This window comes from Corythoichthys intestinalis, chromosome 14 (genome assembly GCF_030265065.1).
Source record: "Corythoichthys intestinalis isolate RoL2023-P3 chromosome 14, ASM3026506v1, whole genome shotgun sequence".
In the NCBI taxonomy this organism is placed as follows: domain Eukaryota; kingdom Metazoa; phylum Chordata; class Actinopteri; order Syngnathiformes; family Syngnathidae; genus Corythoichthys; species Corythoichthys intestinalis.
This window is the reverse complement of record NC_080408.1, coordinates 36,644,557-36,661,066: the sequence shown is the minus strand read 5'-3', so window position 1 is coordinate 36,661,066 and position 16,510 is coordinate 36,644,557. Positions and strand designations below refer to the sequence as shown.

General features: G+C 40.7%; 2 protein-coding genes across 3 annotated transcripts in view; one reads left to right on the top strand and one right to left on the bottom strand.

The window, feature by feature from the left end:
• Nucleotides 1-16,510, bottom strand: part of LOC130930437 (uncharacterized) — a 90,484-nt gene that overhangs the window by 44,371 nt on the left and 29,603 nt on the right. The gene's annotated exons all lie outside the window — the stretch shown is intronic.
• Nucleotides 6,143-15,049, top strand: LOC130930435 (tubulin beta-2A chain-like). Of its 2 annotated transcripts, XM_057858401.1 has the most exons (4): nt 6,143-6,289; nt 7,311-7,419; nt 9,750-9,860; nt 13,791-15,049. In XM_057858401.1, exons 1-4 carry the CDS (start codon nt 6,233-6,235, stop codon nt 14,861-14,863), a joined length of 1,350 nt encoding a protein of 449 aa, XP_057714384.1. In that variant the 5' UTR covers nt 6,143-6,232; the 3' UTR covers nt 14,864-15,049. The 2 variants fall into 2 exon arrangements, with proteins under 2 accessions (XP_057714384.1, XP_057714383.1); XM_057858400.1 differs by lacking the exon at nt 6,143-6,289 and having other exon boundaries at nt 6,296-7,419.

Sequence of the window (16,510 nt, the reverse complement as noted above, 5' to 3'; positions counted from 1 at the left end):
TTGTAATACAATCATGATGTTAAAAAAGTACATTCAAAGAGAAAATATGTGAAATATTCTAAATAAAATTAAATTGGCAAGCTAATTGGCCACGTTATCTGCCTCGTTAACAAGCTTAGGTTACAGTATTTTTTACCACTGCTAGACACACTACACACGCTGAAGTTAGCTCTCTTAGTGGGAAAGTGGGAAACGTTCAAGACACCATTTACTAACTTTTAATTTTGTATACAGTAAATGCGAAAATTCCCTGGTAGCCATCCACAGCATACATGTTTTACATGTCGGTTGGGCCACGTAAACTGCGGCTGTCTGTAACTTTCCTGTACCTGAAGTGTCCCCATACCAGTGACTTTGTTTTCTTCGATTGGGAAAAAAGTTTCACCTCCTTCAGCCATCGTGTAGCACAGCCGACTCACTGACATTGAGCAACAACCGGTGGAGGATGGTTCAGCCTGCTGCAAGCGAGAGATTTCTCCCTGAATTTTAAGGACATAAAAAATAGCTAATACCTTACGGACGGTATGACGGAAAATTTTAGCACATGCCTAGTGAGGGGTTATTTTGCACTGAGCAACTTGGTATGCCACCTAATATGATACTAACATTGCTCGCTGGTTTACTGATATAACACTGACAAAGCGGGATGATTGTTGGTAATATTCGGCACGTTTTCGATGAAAAAAAAAATCAAGCGGCTCATCAATGTGATTGGGGTCTAATGTTTTTAAGTGATGTCTTAAATGATTTGGCTTTCTGCTGTCAGCTGCACACATTTTTAGACACAGGAAACAGAATGTTTTTTCCTCGTCTCCCAATGTATTAAAAGTCAAAGCCAATCGCTACATATGCTGCATCATACTGTAATTCCTTGGCTTAGGCTCTTCATATCTCCAGTGCTCTTTGCTGTGTGCTCTTGTTTGTTCAAAAATACTGCGCACACTCTGAAAATGGGAGCACCTTTGCCATCCACCGAGTGGAAGTGCAATTACACTTTATTCTAGTACGGCAAAAAAGTATGTTCCAGAGGTCACATGCACCACCGGCATCGCTCTGCGCCCTCCTGGGAGGGGCGCACCCCACTATTTGTGAAGTATTGCATTAAACCAAAACCAAACAAATATATCGTTATATTAAAACTTCTGAGAACGTATCATTGAAATAAAAGGTTTGATAATTGCATTTGTGTATTTTAGTTTTTTCAGTTCTTTATTTTTAAATGTTTATTTCATTTTTAACTCAATACGATAGTGATCAAACTCCATATTACAACTTACAAACGCATTTCACCGCTATCTAATCTATGCTTTTCAATTTTATCTTCAGCTCTTATACAGGTGTCCCTAAAGTTTCCACTTTAGCTGTGCGTTGCCTCACTGAAGCTTCGTGCCACACTAAGAATGAATGCGCCTGTTTCTGTGTGACTCCATGTAACAAAATCCTGCAACAAAAACTCTAAATCCTGTCTGGACAATTTCCTTGCGAGGAACACAACAACGTTGCTTGGCAACTTGACAACTCTGCGGGAAGAATGGCCCCACTGTGAACATGTCCCCTCTTTATGCTTTCCACTGTAGCCACCTCTTGACTGCAGCTTTATATTTCAGCAAATGCTATCCATCGTCCTAAAGCCACACACTCCAACAGACACAAGAAACTCTTCCCCCCAAAATGCAGCAACAGGATTTAGATCCCTGCCAAAAACAAGCTCGACTTAGAGTTCGAGGACAAAGGGCAGCTTAATGAATAGCTCACCGGGACAGTAAAAAGGTAACACAGGAATGCATGTGTGTGTGGGAAGAAAAAGCATGGCGTGAACATGCTTTTGAAGGCCGCTATTTAATCCCGAGCCAAACAGGATGTGAGACAAAAGAGAACTTTGACTTGAAGCATAAGCATGATTGGATTCACTGAAGACTTTGTTTGGTGCTTATTTGTTCATGTAGCTTTTTCTCCAATGATGAAAAATATTATTTTTTTATTCACACTGTCTGTCGAGCTCATCCTTATTAAGATGGTGGCTGAGCTGGAGCCCATCGTAGATGACGTAAATCCTGGGCCAAACCTGTGAAGAGAAAAAAAAAGGCTTGGATTGGGATATACACTGTACTGTACATGGGTACCATACAGTGGGGCAAATAAGTATTTAGTCAACCACTATTGTGCAAGTTTTCCTACTTGAAAATATTAGAGAGGCCTGTAATTGTCAACATGGGTAGACCTCAACCATGAGAGACAGAATGTGGAAAAATAACCCAGAAAATCACATCGTTGTATTTTTAAAGAATTTATTTGCAAATCATGGTGGAAAATAAGTATTTGGTCAATACCAAAAGTTCATCTCAATACTTTATTATGTACCCTTTGTTGGCAATAACAGAGGCCAAACGTTGTTTGTCACTCTTCACAAGCTTTTCACACACTATTGCTGGTATTTTGCCCCATTCCTCCATGCAGATCTCCTCTAGAGCAGTGATGTTTTGGGGCTGTCGTTTGGCAACACGGTCTTTCAACTCCCTCCACAGATTTTCTATGGGGTTGAGATCTGGAGACTGGCTAGGCCACTCCAGGACCTTGAAATGCTTCTTACGAAGCCACTCCTTTGTTGCCCTGGCTTTGTGTTTGGGATTATTGTCATGCTGAAAGACCAAGCCACGTCTCATCTTCAATGCCATTGCTGATGGAAGGAGATTTTCACTCAAAATCTCTCGATACATGGCCCCTTTCATTCTTTCCTTTACACAGATCAGTCGTCCTGGTCCCTTTGCAGAAAAACAGCCCCAAAGCATGATGTTTCCACCCCCATGCTTCACAGTGGGTATGGTGTTGTTCAGATGCAATTCAGTATTCTTTCTCCTCCAAACACGAGAACCTGTGTTTCTACCAAATCATCTGACCATAACACATTCTCCCAGTCCTCTTCTGGATCATCCAAATGTCTCTAGCGAACTGCAGACAGGCCTGGACGTGTACTGGCTTCAGCTGGTGGACACGTCTGGCAGTGTACGATTTGAGTCCCTGGCGGCGCATTGTGTTACTGATAGTAGCCTTTGTTACTGTGGTCCCAGCTCTTTGTAGGTCATTCACTAGGTCCCCCTGTGTGGTTCTGGGATTTTTGCTCACTGTTCTTGTCATCATTTTGACGCCACGGGGTGAGATCTTGCATGGAACCCCTGATCGAGGGAGATTATCAGTGGTCTTGTATGTCTTCCATTTTCTACTAATTGCTCCCACAGTTGATTTCTTTACACCAAGTGTTTTACCTATTGCAGATTCAGTCTTCCCAGCCTGGTGCAGGTCTACAATTTTGTCTCTGGTGTCCTTCGACAGCTCTTTGGTCTTGGCCATAGTGGAGTTTGGAGTGTGACTGACTGAGATTGTGGACAGGTGTCTTTTATACCGATAATGAGTTAAAACAGGTGCCATTAATACAGGTAACGAGTGGAGCCTCGTTAGACTTCGTTACACCTTGTTAGACGAAGTTAGACCTCTTTGACAGCCAGAAATCTTGCTTGTTTGTTGGTGACCAAATACTTATTTTCCACTCTAATTTGGAAATAAATTCTTTAAAAATCAAACAATGTGATTTTCTGTTGTTTTTTCCCCACATTCTCTCTCTCATGGTTGAGGTTTACACATGTTGTAAGGTCTTTTCAAGTAGGAGAACTTGTAGGAGAACTATTTGCCCCACTGTATTCCACAGCTTGATTGGGTGTCACTGTGCAGTTTGATGCAACGCAATTGACTAAAATGGATGACCCATTGGTATATGTGCGGTAACCGCAGATTCGCTCTTTAGCTATTTTTTTTTTTCGGGGTTAAATATTTGACATGACATGATGTGAGATTTGACAAATAATATTTGGTGGCACTACATCTTTGCGTTTTCAAGAATTTTGGGGTTTTGCTGGTAACTTTAATCTGTATATACTGGTATTTATTTCTTATTGTGTGTGTGCGTGTGTGTGTTGTCTTTTAATAGAGTATCGTGATAGTACATGTGGCAGACCTGGCCGGGAAAGAGCTCGGGATGCCAAGGTTTCCAATCAAACAGCTTCTTTATTGAGAAAAGCAGCGGGTTTGCCCAAAATAAAGTGGCGCAAATGTGGCACAAGACGTAACAAAACAAACAACAAACTAAGGGTCTCAAAAAGGGCAACTTTGATCTGTTCTCGTGAATCAAAACACTTTCTTCCAGGTCTTTGTGTTCATCTCCTTCCGCGCCTCGCTTCTCTCCACCTGGTTGTCTCTTATATACACCTCCAAGCCGGCTGCAATTAAGTGGCTTAAGCGGCCACACTCGGAGGAGCTGTGCGGCATGCTGGGAAGCGTAGTCTTTGGGCTGGCGGCCATTTTGACTGATTCTTCATCTCTGGCCGAAGAATGTAGCGGCCCTCCACTACTTGCCATCTAATGTCACAGTATAATAACTTTTATTTCTGCACGAAGGAGCAACGCAATGTCGTTGTATGTTAATGTTACAATCAGTGTATCATCAATTTTTCCATGACGACAACAAGACAATAATGAGCTAATAACTTGGGAGACTAAAACATAACGAGACGAATGCCAGTCAATTCGTCTGACGAGACGAGAACGAGACAGAAATGCTCATTAGTTTCCCTCACATGGTAACAATGTGTTATATTTTATGTGTAGTTAGCCTGCATCGTAGAAGTGTCTGGTTGTGTCACTCATGTGACACGCTGCTCCACACCCCCCGACTCACCAGTGTCCTCTCCGGTCTGCAGGCTTGCACACACGGTAAGATTTGTTTTCATATCTTGGCAAGAGAGACTATGCAATGTCGCATTAGCCTTTAAATGTCTGTGCAGAGTGATCATCACACAAACTTACTGAGGACCTAAAGAAAAACACTATTTTGAGCGTGTTTAAGAGAAACTACAAAGATTTTGTTTTCTGTAATTATAGAAATGAATCATAGTATTTATGTTGAGAAAATGTTGACTGATGCCAACCATTGTTCTTTAGGCATTATTGAACTGTTGTGAATTGTATTTGTTTTGTCTGATTCATGCTGATGATTATGTAGCGGACCAAGGGGTGGGATTCATAACCATATAAGTTTTTTTTTTACTTCTTCCTACTCCTTTTCAAGTCTTATGTTTTGTTTGTATTCTTGTATATCCATAAGGTGATGCATGTTTTCGAAATAAAATCAATCAATCAATCAATCAATCAAATGTAACTCATAGTGTTAGCATAGTGTTCGCGTTATGCTAACGGCAAGCGTCCTCCTAAGCTCTCGGATAACTTTTTTTTTTTTTTTTTTTGCATAGTTCATGGCCGTTGTCCTTGTAGATGCTACAATATGTGCTCGTCTGTCAATGTTCATTCAAAATAGTCGGAAACCTTTATTTTGGAGTAAAACTTTTGAATTTTACAGACGAACCATTTTAAGCAAACATTGACTAAAACCAGACAAGCACAAACACATTTTGAAATGACTAAAATATGACTAAGGCTAATAAATATTATCATCCAAAAGAATAAGACGAAGACGAAAATGAATGACGGCTGCCAAAAAGAACACTGGTTACTATGACAATAAATGCTATTCTATTCTATTCAATCAATTATTTATCATCAGCTTTATATATACATGCATCAATCTTCACAAAAAAACGTTTTCAGTGAACCAAAATACGGCTATAGCAAAAACGATGCAATGCAGGGGTTGGGAACAACATGGCCTCCATAAACTATTTAGAGTGGAATATGACACAGAACGCTTTTGTGTCTTCAACTCATTCAACGCCATTAGTAGCATTAATTGTCCAATCCATTTCAAGTGGGATGGATTGGCTGCAGAACACTGCCAAGTCTCCCAATTCCAATGGATTAGACATTTATCATCATCACTCACAGGAAATAAGTAATTTAAGAAATTATTTGGAGTATTTTTTTGCGCATCTGTATACGCACATCTCACATGTTCCACCTGCGGAACATAGAATTATCATCACCATCATCATGATTCTGCTCTTGATGCAGACAGCTGATGATGCAGCACATTTGATGCTGCATCACAGCAGAGCCCTGCTATTGGCTGGCAGGGATGCTGAGGATGCTGCGTCGTCATCCTCTGGTGTGAGGGTAGCGCTGACTCGCAGCCGCAGCACCACAACCCTGAAGAGCGCACGCCGGCGAAGGCGCCACAGGAACAGACGCACCCAGCAGACGAGACAAGACCGTCATCTGTCGGCACACCATGAGGGAGATCGTGCACATCCAGGCCGGCCAATGTGGCAATCAGATCGGGGCCAAGGTACATAGCTTGTTAAATGCTCGTAAGAACTCTAAATTCAGGAAGTTGACACATGCTTAAACAACAATAATATTTAAGTTCCTTCATCTTAATAAGGTAAGCAATGCATTCAGGGACAAAATTTTCATGTCCTTTTTTTTTTGTCACTAAGCAGATTGCTAAACGGAGGCCTCACAAGGGCGTGGCTTTTGTCATTGGAGGTTCTGTTTAGGCGTGCCTTTGCTCCTCCCGGAAGAGAACATCCATGTTAGTTGTAGTATAGCACATCATGGAGCTCCACTGAGCAGGTCTTGCAGTTTTGAGGTCCGCTGTTCGAAGCTGGGCGCTGTCCTTCCTGTGAGGAGTTTGCATGTTGTTTGCATGTTAACCTTTTTCTCCCAATAGCATGCATGATAGGTTATAAACGCAATATAAATGAAAGGCTAATTGGGGAAAAAAAGAAATGTAGGTTATGATAAGGACAGAAAAAATAAACAAAACCTATGTCACATGAATGAAAGTCAAAACCATTTTCATTTCTTTGGATATTAAAACATGTACTTTAAAAATGAGAGAGAAAAATGCGATTGATTAAGACATTAAGACGTAGAGTATCTCATAGACTAGAGAAGGCCAATGTTACAAAACCTATGTGACATTGATCAACAAGAACAAAACACGGATGTGAAACCTACCTAAGATCATACTCATTTATTCAACTTTAGAAAAGCATGTACTGACTGTTAAAATAATTACTAGCTCAAACATTTATTAAAGGGTAAACATGTATTTGGTTCTTTAATGGACATATTGTTACAAAGGGGACATGAAAAACATGCTTGATCTTTATGTTACATTGGCTACCATTAAGACCGTCAATGGCACTGATGATCATTCACTGCCAGTCCTTCCCATTTCAAGTGGACTGGACGTCAATCACCATCAATGGCAGCCAATTAGTCAAGCAAGACAAAGACCACTTGAGCTAACCATGCAATACGTAATAAACGAAGGACGCGTCTGCGTGCGTGTTGTCCTGCAGTTCTGGGAGGTGATAAGTGACGAGCATGGCATCGACCCATCGGGCAGTTACCAAGGCGACAGCGAGCTGCAACTGGAGAGGATCAACGTATACTACAACGAAGCTTCCGGTAAACAAGAAAGCAAAACTCTAAAAGTGGAAACCTTCATGCCAGAGAGTGGAGGACAGTCAACTTGAAGCTAAAATATCTTTCCTTCTTTTTTTGTCACCACCATCACATCCGCCTCCACCCTTGTGTCCTCAGGGAGCACAGGTATCTGCACTGTCATCTCATCTCATTTGCTGCAGTCAGGTTACTTCAGGTCACAGCTCATTAAACCTTCAGTGTCCGTCACATTCATCTGTCTAATATTCTTTTTCTTATTTATGACATTTCATACATGAAATGCTATCAAGCTGATCAAATAAATATTAGTAATATTTCTAAACATGGTGCAATATTAAGAGAAAAATATAAAGACGTAATATTATTACGGGAGAAGGCATTCATGTTTTTGGACAAAGGATAAAACTAGGGCTGTCAAACGATTAAAATTTTTAATCGAGTTAATCACAGCTTAAAAATGAATTAATCATAATTAATCGCAATTCAAACCATCTCTAAAATATGCCATATTTTTCTGTAAATTATTGTTGGAATGGAAAGATAAGACCCAAGACTGATATATACATACAACATACTGTACATAAGTAATGTATTTGTTTATTATAACAATAAATCCACAAATGGCATTATTATCATTCTTTCTGTTAAAGGGATCCATGGCTAGAAAGACTTGTAGTTCTTAAAAGATAAATGTTATAGTTACAAGTTATAGTAATTTTATATTAAAAACCCCTCTTCATGTTTTCGTTTTAATAAAATTTGTAAAATTTTCAATCAAAAGTAGAGTTAATATAATAATAATAATAATAATAATAATAATAATAATAATAACAATAATAAGAATATAGTGACCAAAGTCTGATTGAGTTCTATGTGTATTTTGCATAGCTATTTTGATTGGGAATGCCAGTTCACTTTGCATTGTTGTTTAACTGTGTGAGAACAGGGCCTCATTACTACAGACTGAAGTGCTTTTCTTTTTGTGAACATTACTTTTTTTTTAGAGATAGGAATATTATTTTTGTTGTGCTTTCACTAAATGATAGTTATGTTTGTTGTGAAGGAGTTGTCGAAGCTTATGCCAGTAAATGGCGCGGTCCAATGAACGCCTGTGTCCACTCGCTTTTATAACATATATATCTCTGTACATATCTTACCCAAAATACAACAAGGCACACATAATTGCCACTAAAAGAAAGAAAACTTACAGATATATGTGTGGAGCACTAATAGCACAATGCAACAACATAAACATCTCACAACTACTAATTCTCCCACTATTAGAAGGAATAACATTAGTATGGAACGGCGCTGCCCCCAAGCGGCCGGTGGCATTCTCTTCACTCTTAATGTGCATAAATGGCGTCATTGTAATCTGCTTGAGGCAATGTGTGAGCGGGTCATTCAGTGCATGCGTTAATTGTGTCAAATATTTTAACGTGATTAATTACAAAAATTAATTACCGCCCGTTAACGCGATACATTTGACAGCCCTAGATAAAAAAATATATTAGATAATATAAATAAATGTGTGTTTTTGAGATTACAGATGACATTTGTTTGGAGAATACAAACAAACAGTAATTTAAGAGACATGTTTAAAAAATCTTTAAAGAATATATAAATGACATCATGAGAAAAATAGCAACATTACATGATATAACAAAAAGTCATTTTTTTTCTTTACAAAAAAGACTGTGGTGATGCCAAAACACAGTTGTAAAATAATAAGACTATATATACTGTATATATATGCATATATAATATTTAACATAGCAATAATATGTAATAATGCAATACTTTTTTTTCCAGGAAAAAGTGACAATATAAGAATTAGGAAATTAATATCACAAGGAAAAAATGAAAAGTGAGAGGTAGTGTGGATGAAAAGGTCACGTTAGAAGTTTAAAAAGTGGAAGAACAATTACTTTTCTGTGAAAAAGTCGTAAAGCTGCAAAGAGACAAACTGCGGTTGGCTCCACTGTAGCAGTCAAAGGAAAAACTAGAAAAGCGAACGAAGGGAGCACAGTGGCTGATTGTTGAAGGGAAGACAAAGCTTGAAAGGAAGACACATTTTTGGAAAGGTCTTTGCCACGGACTGTAAAAAAAAAAAAAAAAAGCCTTTGCTTGCACGGGCTGTGTGGACCTCAGCACTTTAAGAGGCCCAGTGGTCTGGAAGAAGCCGTGCAGTATGTCGCAGCAGTCAGCTGAAAGGGCGTATCGGGAAAAAAACAGAGACCAATTTCAAATGTCAGAGACAAATGGAGGGACATTCAGTCACTAAGTGTGGAATGACATTCAGTTCCAATTCTCTCTTCTTTGTCATCCCATAGGCAGCAAATTTGTTCCAAGGGCCATTCTGGTGGACCTGGAACCTGGGACCATGGATTCAGTTCGCTCAGGTCCATTTGGCCAGCTGTTCAGGCCTGACAATTTTGTCTTTGGTGAGTGGAATTATGATGCTCTCTCCCCCCAAATGCGAAAAAACACAGTAACACACACTATAAGATTGTCCTGCGAGCACCTAACGCATTCCACGGCTAGCAAACCTTCACGGCATTGTGCGAGGGGAGTGATGCGTTGATGGCATGGCATGGCCCTACGTGACTCGCTGCCAACACCCTCGGTGGTCCGAAGGGCGGGGCTGGCATAGCCGTCAACAACTGAGGACTCATTCAAGCCTTTGACATGACTTATTTGTCCTAAGGCCGAAACAAACAGCGAGACAGGTAGTGGTATAGTGCTACATGGGGCGGAATTACAAGGGTAGTGTGAGATCAGTTCCCACATCAAGACTACAATGGTATGAAAAAGTATCTGAACCTTTTGGAATCTCTCACATTTCTGAAAAAAAAATTACTTTGTCAAAATTACAAATATGAAAAAAAGTGTCTGCTTTAACTAGAACAACCCAAACATTTATAGGTTTTCATATTTTAATGAGGATAGTATGCAAACAATGACAGAAGGTGGAAAAATAAGTAAGTGAACCATCACATTTAATATTTTGTCGCCCCCCCCCTTTGGCAGCAATAACTTCAATCAAACGCCTCCTGTAGCTGCAGATCAGTCTGGCACATCGATCAAGAGTAATCTTGGCCTATTCTCCTCTACAAAAGTGCTGTATTTCGGTCAGAGTCCTGGGATGTCTGGCGTGAATCGCTGTCTTTAGGTCATGCCACTGCATCTCAATTGGGTTTAAGTCTGGACTTGAACTGAACTTGCCACTCCACAATGTGTATTTTGTTCCATTCTGAAGTTTATTTACTTCTGTGTTATGGATCATTGTCCTGTTGCAGCATCCATCCTCTTTTTAGCTTCAATTGTCGACAGACGACCTCAGGTTTTCCTGCAAAACTTTTGAACTCATTCTTCCATTAATGATTGCAAGTTGTCCAGGCCCTGAGGCAGTAAAACAGCCCCAAATCATGATGCTCCCTCCACCATTCTTCACGGTGGGGATGAGGTGATGATGTTAGTGAGCTGTTTCATTTTTTCCTCCACACATGACATTGTGTTTTACTCCCAAACAATTCAACTTTGGTTTCATCAGTCCACAAAATATTTTGCCGAAACCTCTGTGGAGGGTCCAAACCTTTTTGCGAACATTAAACAAGCAACAATGTTTTTTTTTTAGACAGCAGTGGCTTGCTCCATGGAGTCCTCCTATGAACACCATTCTTGGCCATAGTTTTGCGTATATTTGATGTGTGCACCAGAGTTTGCGCTAGACTTTTTCGCTGTCTGTCATTTTGACTGACAGGGTCATAAAAATCCGGTCATAATCTATTTTTACCCGTCACTTAAATTTTTAAAATGATAATAATGACATATTCAATAGTATTTAGTTTTCATTCATTTTTAACTAATATTCTGTCCGAACAAGCTTAAGAGAGAATCCACACCGTGCCATCACACATCAAGCAGACGAATATGTAACTTTTTCTCCGCAGTGACAAAAACAGCTGACTGTGGCCCCAGTAGGTAGGCTACATATGGAACAATGAAATTAACAGTTCACCTGCTGTGGCCTGAATGCAGTCTCACACCTTCCTCCTGGTGCGCATGGACTAGAATTGCGTGCCCGCTTGTGCATAATCAAATGTCTCAAGTGGGATTGCTGCAGAGGCTGTCCTTCATCCTCCACTGCATCAGTCCCTCTTTTTTCACCTCTTTTATCAACACCATCGTCGTTTTGGGGCTTTTTGAAGAAACTTTGGACACTCAGTTGCCTTGACATTTTTCCGAGTAAGGCCAACGACGTCATGCATCAAGAGAGACAATAGCTAATTTATATGCTCACTCGCCACCCTGTGGTCTGGGGTGTGAATTGCAACCTGTCAAAATGACAGATGGACTTCAGTTTTTTCCGTCACCGTTTTAAAAAAGCGGTCAACGACAGAAAATATTCGGTTAACGCGACCCCTGGTGTGCACAGAGATATTGGACTGTGCCCGTGATTTCTATAAGTCTTTAGCAGACAATCTAGGGTTCTTTTTTACCTCTCTGAGTATTCTGCGCAGAACTCGCGGCATCATCTCTGGTGGAAGGCCACTATTTGGGACAGAAGCAACAGTGCCAAACTTTCCATTTGTAAACAATTTCTGTGACTGTTGACAGATGAACATTCAGACTTTTAGAGATGGTTTTGTATCCTTTCCCAGCTTTATACAAATCAACAATCCTTGATCGCAGGTCTTCAGACAGCTCTTTTCATCGAGCCATGACGCACATCAAGACGTTACTTACTAGATGTGTTTTATAGTGTGCAGGGCAGCTTTAAGCCACTCATCAGTGATTGAGCACACACCTGACTTAAAATGTTTGGTAAAAATTGGTTTCAATTGCTCTTTAAGTCTCCTTACGCAGAGGGTTTACATGCTTATTTTCCCCCTTCTGTCATTGTTTGCATGCTATCCTCATTAGAATATGAAAACCTATTAATGTTTGGGTGGTTTTAGTTAAAGCAGACACTGTATTTTCATCCATGTGAGTTTGACAAATATCACATAACATTTGATGGTGATTTTATGCAGAAATGTGGGAAATTCCATAAGGTTCAGATACTTTTTCATACCACTGTACATCTGAATATACATCTTAGACAAGATAGGCTTCGGTAAACCTGGACAGCATAAATTAGTTAAGTGTCAAATATAGATTGTAGAAGTTATATTTGGATATTTCATTCACAAGTAGGTACTTAGCTGTCAATGGTAGTAAATTGTAAAGTGGTGTGTGTTTGAAAATACTTCCTAAAACTGGTCTTTGGTGCTTCTCAGTGCCCAACACACATTAAGGGTTATCCACTTTTTTGGGGCGAGAAGCACAGTTTATAATGGTACCCTCATTACTGAAAATATGCTTTGCTTTTTTTCTTTCTTTATTTATTTTTTTACCCTTTTGGCCTTAGGGAAAAAGAAATGTATGCATTATCTAGTGTAGTGTATAGTGTACTATTCAGGGTTTCAAATCTATCCTTCAAGTCGATTGTAGCCTTAGACAGCAAGGCCAATAATTACTGTCACCCCTCTGGGTAGATCAGATAAGTGTTTCCAAACTTCAGAATGACACTAGCAAACAAAAATGTCACAAAGGTTGTGAATATTTTGGGGATTTATAGCATGAAGCTCAAACATACTGTAACCTAGACAGACCAAATTGATTTGACCCTTGAATTTAAACGAGAAACGTGAACCATCCCAAGGAAACCAGACACTGGGTTCAGCATTTGAAAAATGTTTTTTGGCCTATCCTTATACTGTTGCTTTTGAAGGACGTTCCTTAGCTGAGAAGATGTTAGAAATCTAGGTACAATTGTCAAAGTAACCTTTCTCCTTCAAATTTGAGGAAATTCAGTCACAAATCTATGAAAATGGCTAAATACAATGAGTCATGTCAACTTTTCAAAAGTTCATTGCGCCATCCTTCATTCAAACTATTGGGGTTTTGACCATAATTTTGGTCTATTCTTCTAACCTGTTTTCTCACGGCTTATGATTGGTCTTTGGACAAAAGTACGCACAAATCACAACTTCAGAGTGCAAATGTTGAGGGGAATGTTTCTGAGGTGAGAGTTCATTCATGGATCAATTTGTCTGGTTTCCGAGAAAAGGCTTACAAATAACATCACTCTTACCCTTTCATTTTCAGTGAGTTTCTCCTTACAATCCTGAAAATCTTCAAGTGTGAACAACCTGCATTTGAGATATCTGCAGTATCATTTTGACTAATTAAACCTATCTTTTAAGAAGAATTTTGACTAGTGTCTTCGGTCATTGTCATGGTGTTCGGGAATTGTGGAATTTGAAACAAACTCTTGTGTAATTTTAGTTGTAACTGTAGGCGTTTGTGACAGAATGTGCATCTCACAGGTCAAAGCGGAGCGGGAAACAACTGGGCCAAGGGTCACTACACGGAAGGAGCCGAGCTGGTGGATGCGGTTCTGGATGTGGTGAGGAAAGAGTCTGAGAACTGCGACTGTCTGCAGGGCTTCCAACTGACCCACTCTCTGGGCGGGGGCACTGGCTCTGGGATGGGCACATTGCTCATCAGCAAGATCCGCGAGGAGTACCCCGACCGTATCATGAACACGTTCAGCGTCATGCCGTCGCCCAAAGTGTCCGACACTGTGGTGGAGCCGTACAATGCCACGCTGTCCGTGCACCAACTGGTGGAGAACACGGACGAGAGCTTCAGCATTGACAACGAGGCACTCTATGACATCTGTTTCCGTACGCTTAAGCTGACCACACCCACCTACGGCGACCTCAACCACCTGGTGTCGGCCACCATGAGCGGGGTCACCACTTGTCTGCGCTTCCCCGGCCAGCTAAACGCCGACCTACGCAAACTGGCCGTCAACATGGTGCCCTTCCCCCGCTTGCACTTCTTCATGCCGGGCTTTGCCCCCCTCACCAGCAGGGGGAGCCAACAGTACCGCGCCCTCTCGGTCCCCGAGCTCACGCAGCAGATGTTCGACGCCAAGAACATGATGGCCGCGTGCGACCCACGACATGGCCGCTACCTAACAGTGGCGGCCATTTTCCGCGGTCGCATGTCCATGAAGGAGGTGGACGAGCAGATGTTGAGCGTGCAGAACAAGAACAGCAGTTACTTCGTGGAGTGGATCCCCAGCAACGTCAAGACAGCTGTCTGTGACATTCCGCCACGCGGTCTTAAGATGTCGGCCACCTTCATCGGCAATAGCACGGCTATCCAGGAGCTCTTCCGTAGGATCTCAGAGCAGTTCACTGCCATGTTCCGCCGGAAGGCTTTCTTGCACTGGTACACCGGCGAGGGCATGGATGAGATGGAATTCACCGAGGCCGAGAGCAACATGAATGACCTGGTGTCCGAGTACCAGCAGTACCAGGACGCCACCGCTGACGAAATGGGCGAGTACGAGGAAGACGAAATGGAGGAAGACGATGACGGGCGCCATTGAGAAGGCACCGCCTGAAAGGAACTGTAAAGCCACCTCTGCCGTATAATGTATGGGAACGTGAAAGAGATGTCAGTGTACAGCCCCGCACTAGTAGTAGAAGCTGCCATTGCTGTTTTCTGGTCAAAACAAATAAAACGTTTAGCATCAATAAATTCCAAATAAAGGTTAAACTTGCAATCCAACAACTGTCTCTTTTTTAATGCATGAGTAAAATGAGTACAAAGCAGTGGTGTTACCAAGATGTCAGGTGTGGGTGGGCATTTGTCTTACCGGGGGGGGGGGGCCTAAAAAAAAAAAAAAGCTGCCCAAGTAGGTCGAAATCCAGCATAGGGCTTCTGCACCTTAAAACAAGTTTTGTTTTCTCCTTGAGATAACTGTTGTTGTGATTTGGTCTAAACAAATAAAAGTTGAATAGATTTTATTTGACTTAGAACACATCCATAACTGAACAGTATGGACATGCAGGTGACAATGTTTTTTTTAGGTAACCTATAGTGGTTCCTCGGTTTTATTATTAGTTATTCTTGTTCCGCAGCCCCTTTGAGCTTAATTTGACCCCCTTAGAATGTTTAAAAATGCACCAAAATCGGCAGGCAGGTCAAGACAGGTGCAATCTTTGATACCATGTAAAGACAAATTCCAAATAAATTATGTAGCGCCAAGTGCCCCCTAGCAGTCATTCTTTGTCCCGCCGACGCTTTGAGCCCACTTTGACCCTCTCAGAATGCTTCAAAACTCTCCAAACTCAACAGGCAGGTGAACACTAGTGAAACTTTGATAAAATGTAACAAAAAAAAAACAAAAAAAAAATTTCAAAATATGCGTAAATGTGTGTCCCCTAGGAACAAAACCAACATTTCTTTTTTTTTTTTTGTTAAGGTTAAAGAGGAGGTAACAACACAAAGATTTAAACATCACTACTAAATGAATGGGATACCATACGCGGTGCCCAGACTGCCGTCAGTACTACATCCAGTTTTCTTTGGGTGGGCAGAGCGTGTCCGTGGGTAGGCACTGCCCATCCCTGCCCCCCCCCCCCCCCCCCCCCACTCCCCGGTAACGCCCCTGGTACAGAGAGTATATTTATTTCTGTAAAAAAGCAACCAAATGTACTTATCTATCTATAGCTTAACAAGCCAGTAAGGTCCAATCTGATAGCTGATCAAATAAACAACACATTGGTCAAAGGTGACACCTGGCCCACATTTATTTACCTGTCAAGGGCGCTGTAAAAATGTAGTTTCTCCGCCTTAAAGTTGATTAATTATGGTTTATCAATAAAATACTGAATTATTCTTTAAAATAAAAATAGGATTTGAAAAAAAGTTGTTTTAAGTCTGACAGCTGTTTTAAAAACATTTATGAGTGAGAAATCCAAAACAATTTTTTTTTCTCCACGCCTTGCTGTCTAAATTTTTACGACATGCACACAACTAAACCACTTTTTTTTTGTGTAAAAATATAACATGTTGTCATGCTTGCTTCTTTTTATTTCTTTTCTTTGATGCATGATTTTTCACAGGATATCAATAATTGACCATTTTTATAAGCAAGGACATATGTTAGTGATTTTTGCTTTTGTTTTGAATAAAACAAGGATCCCATAGATGAAAAACGTGATCAAGAAAAATGAAAATCACTTTTGAA

Bases quoted from the DNA above. Each gene is read 5' to 3' on its own strand.
- LOC130930435 (XM_057858400.1), top strand. From the start codon at position 7,095: ATGAAAAACATGCTTGATCTTTATGTTACATTGGCTACCATTAAGACC. The intron at 7,420-9,749 runs GTAAACAAGAAA...GTCATCCCATAG, and splicing joins ATACTACAACGAAGCTTCCG to GCAGCAAATTTGTTCCAAGG. The intron at 9,861-13,790 runs GTGAGTGGAATT...TGCATCTCACAG, and splicing joins GCCTGACAATTTTGTCTTTG to GTCAAAGCGGAGCGGGAAAC.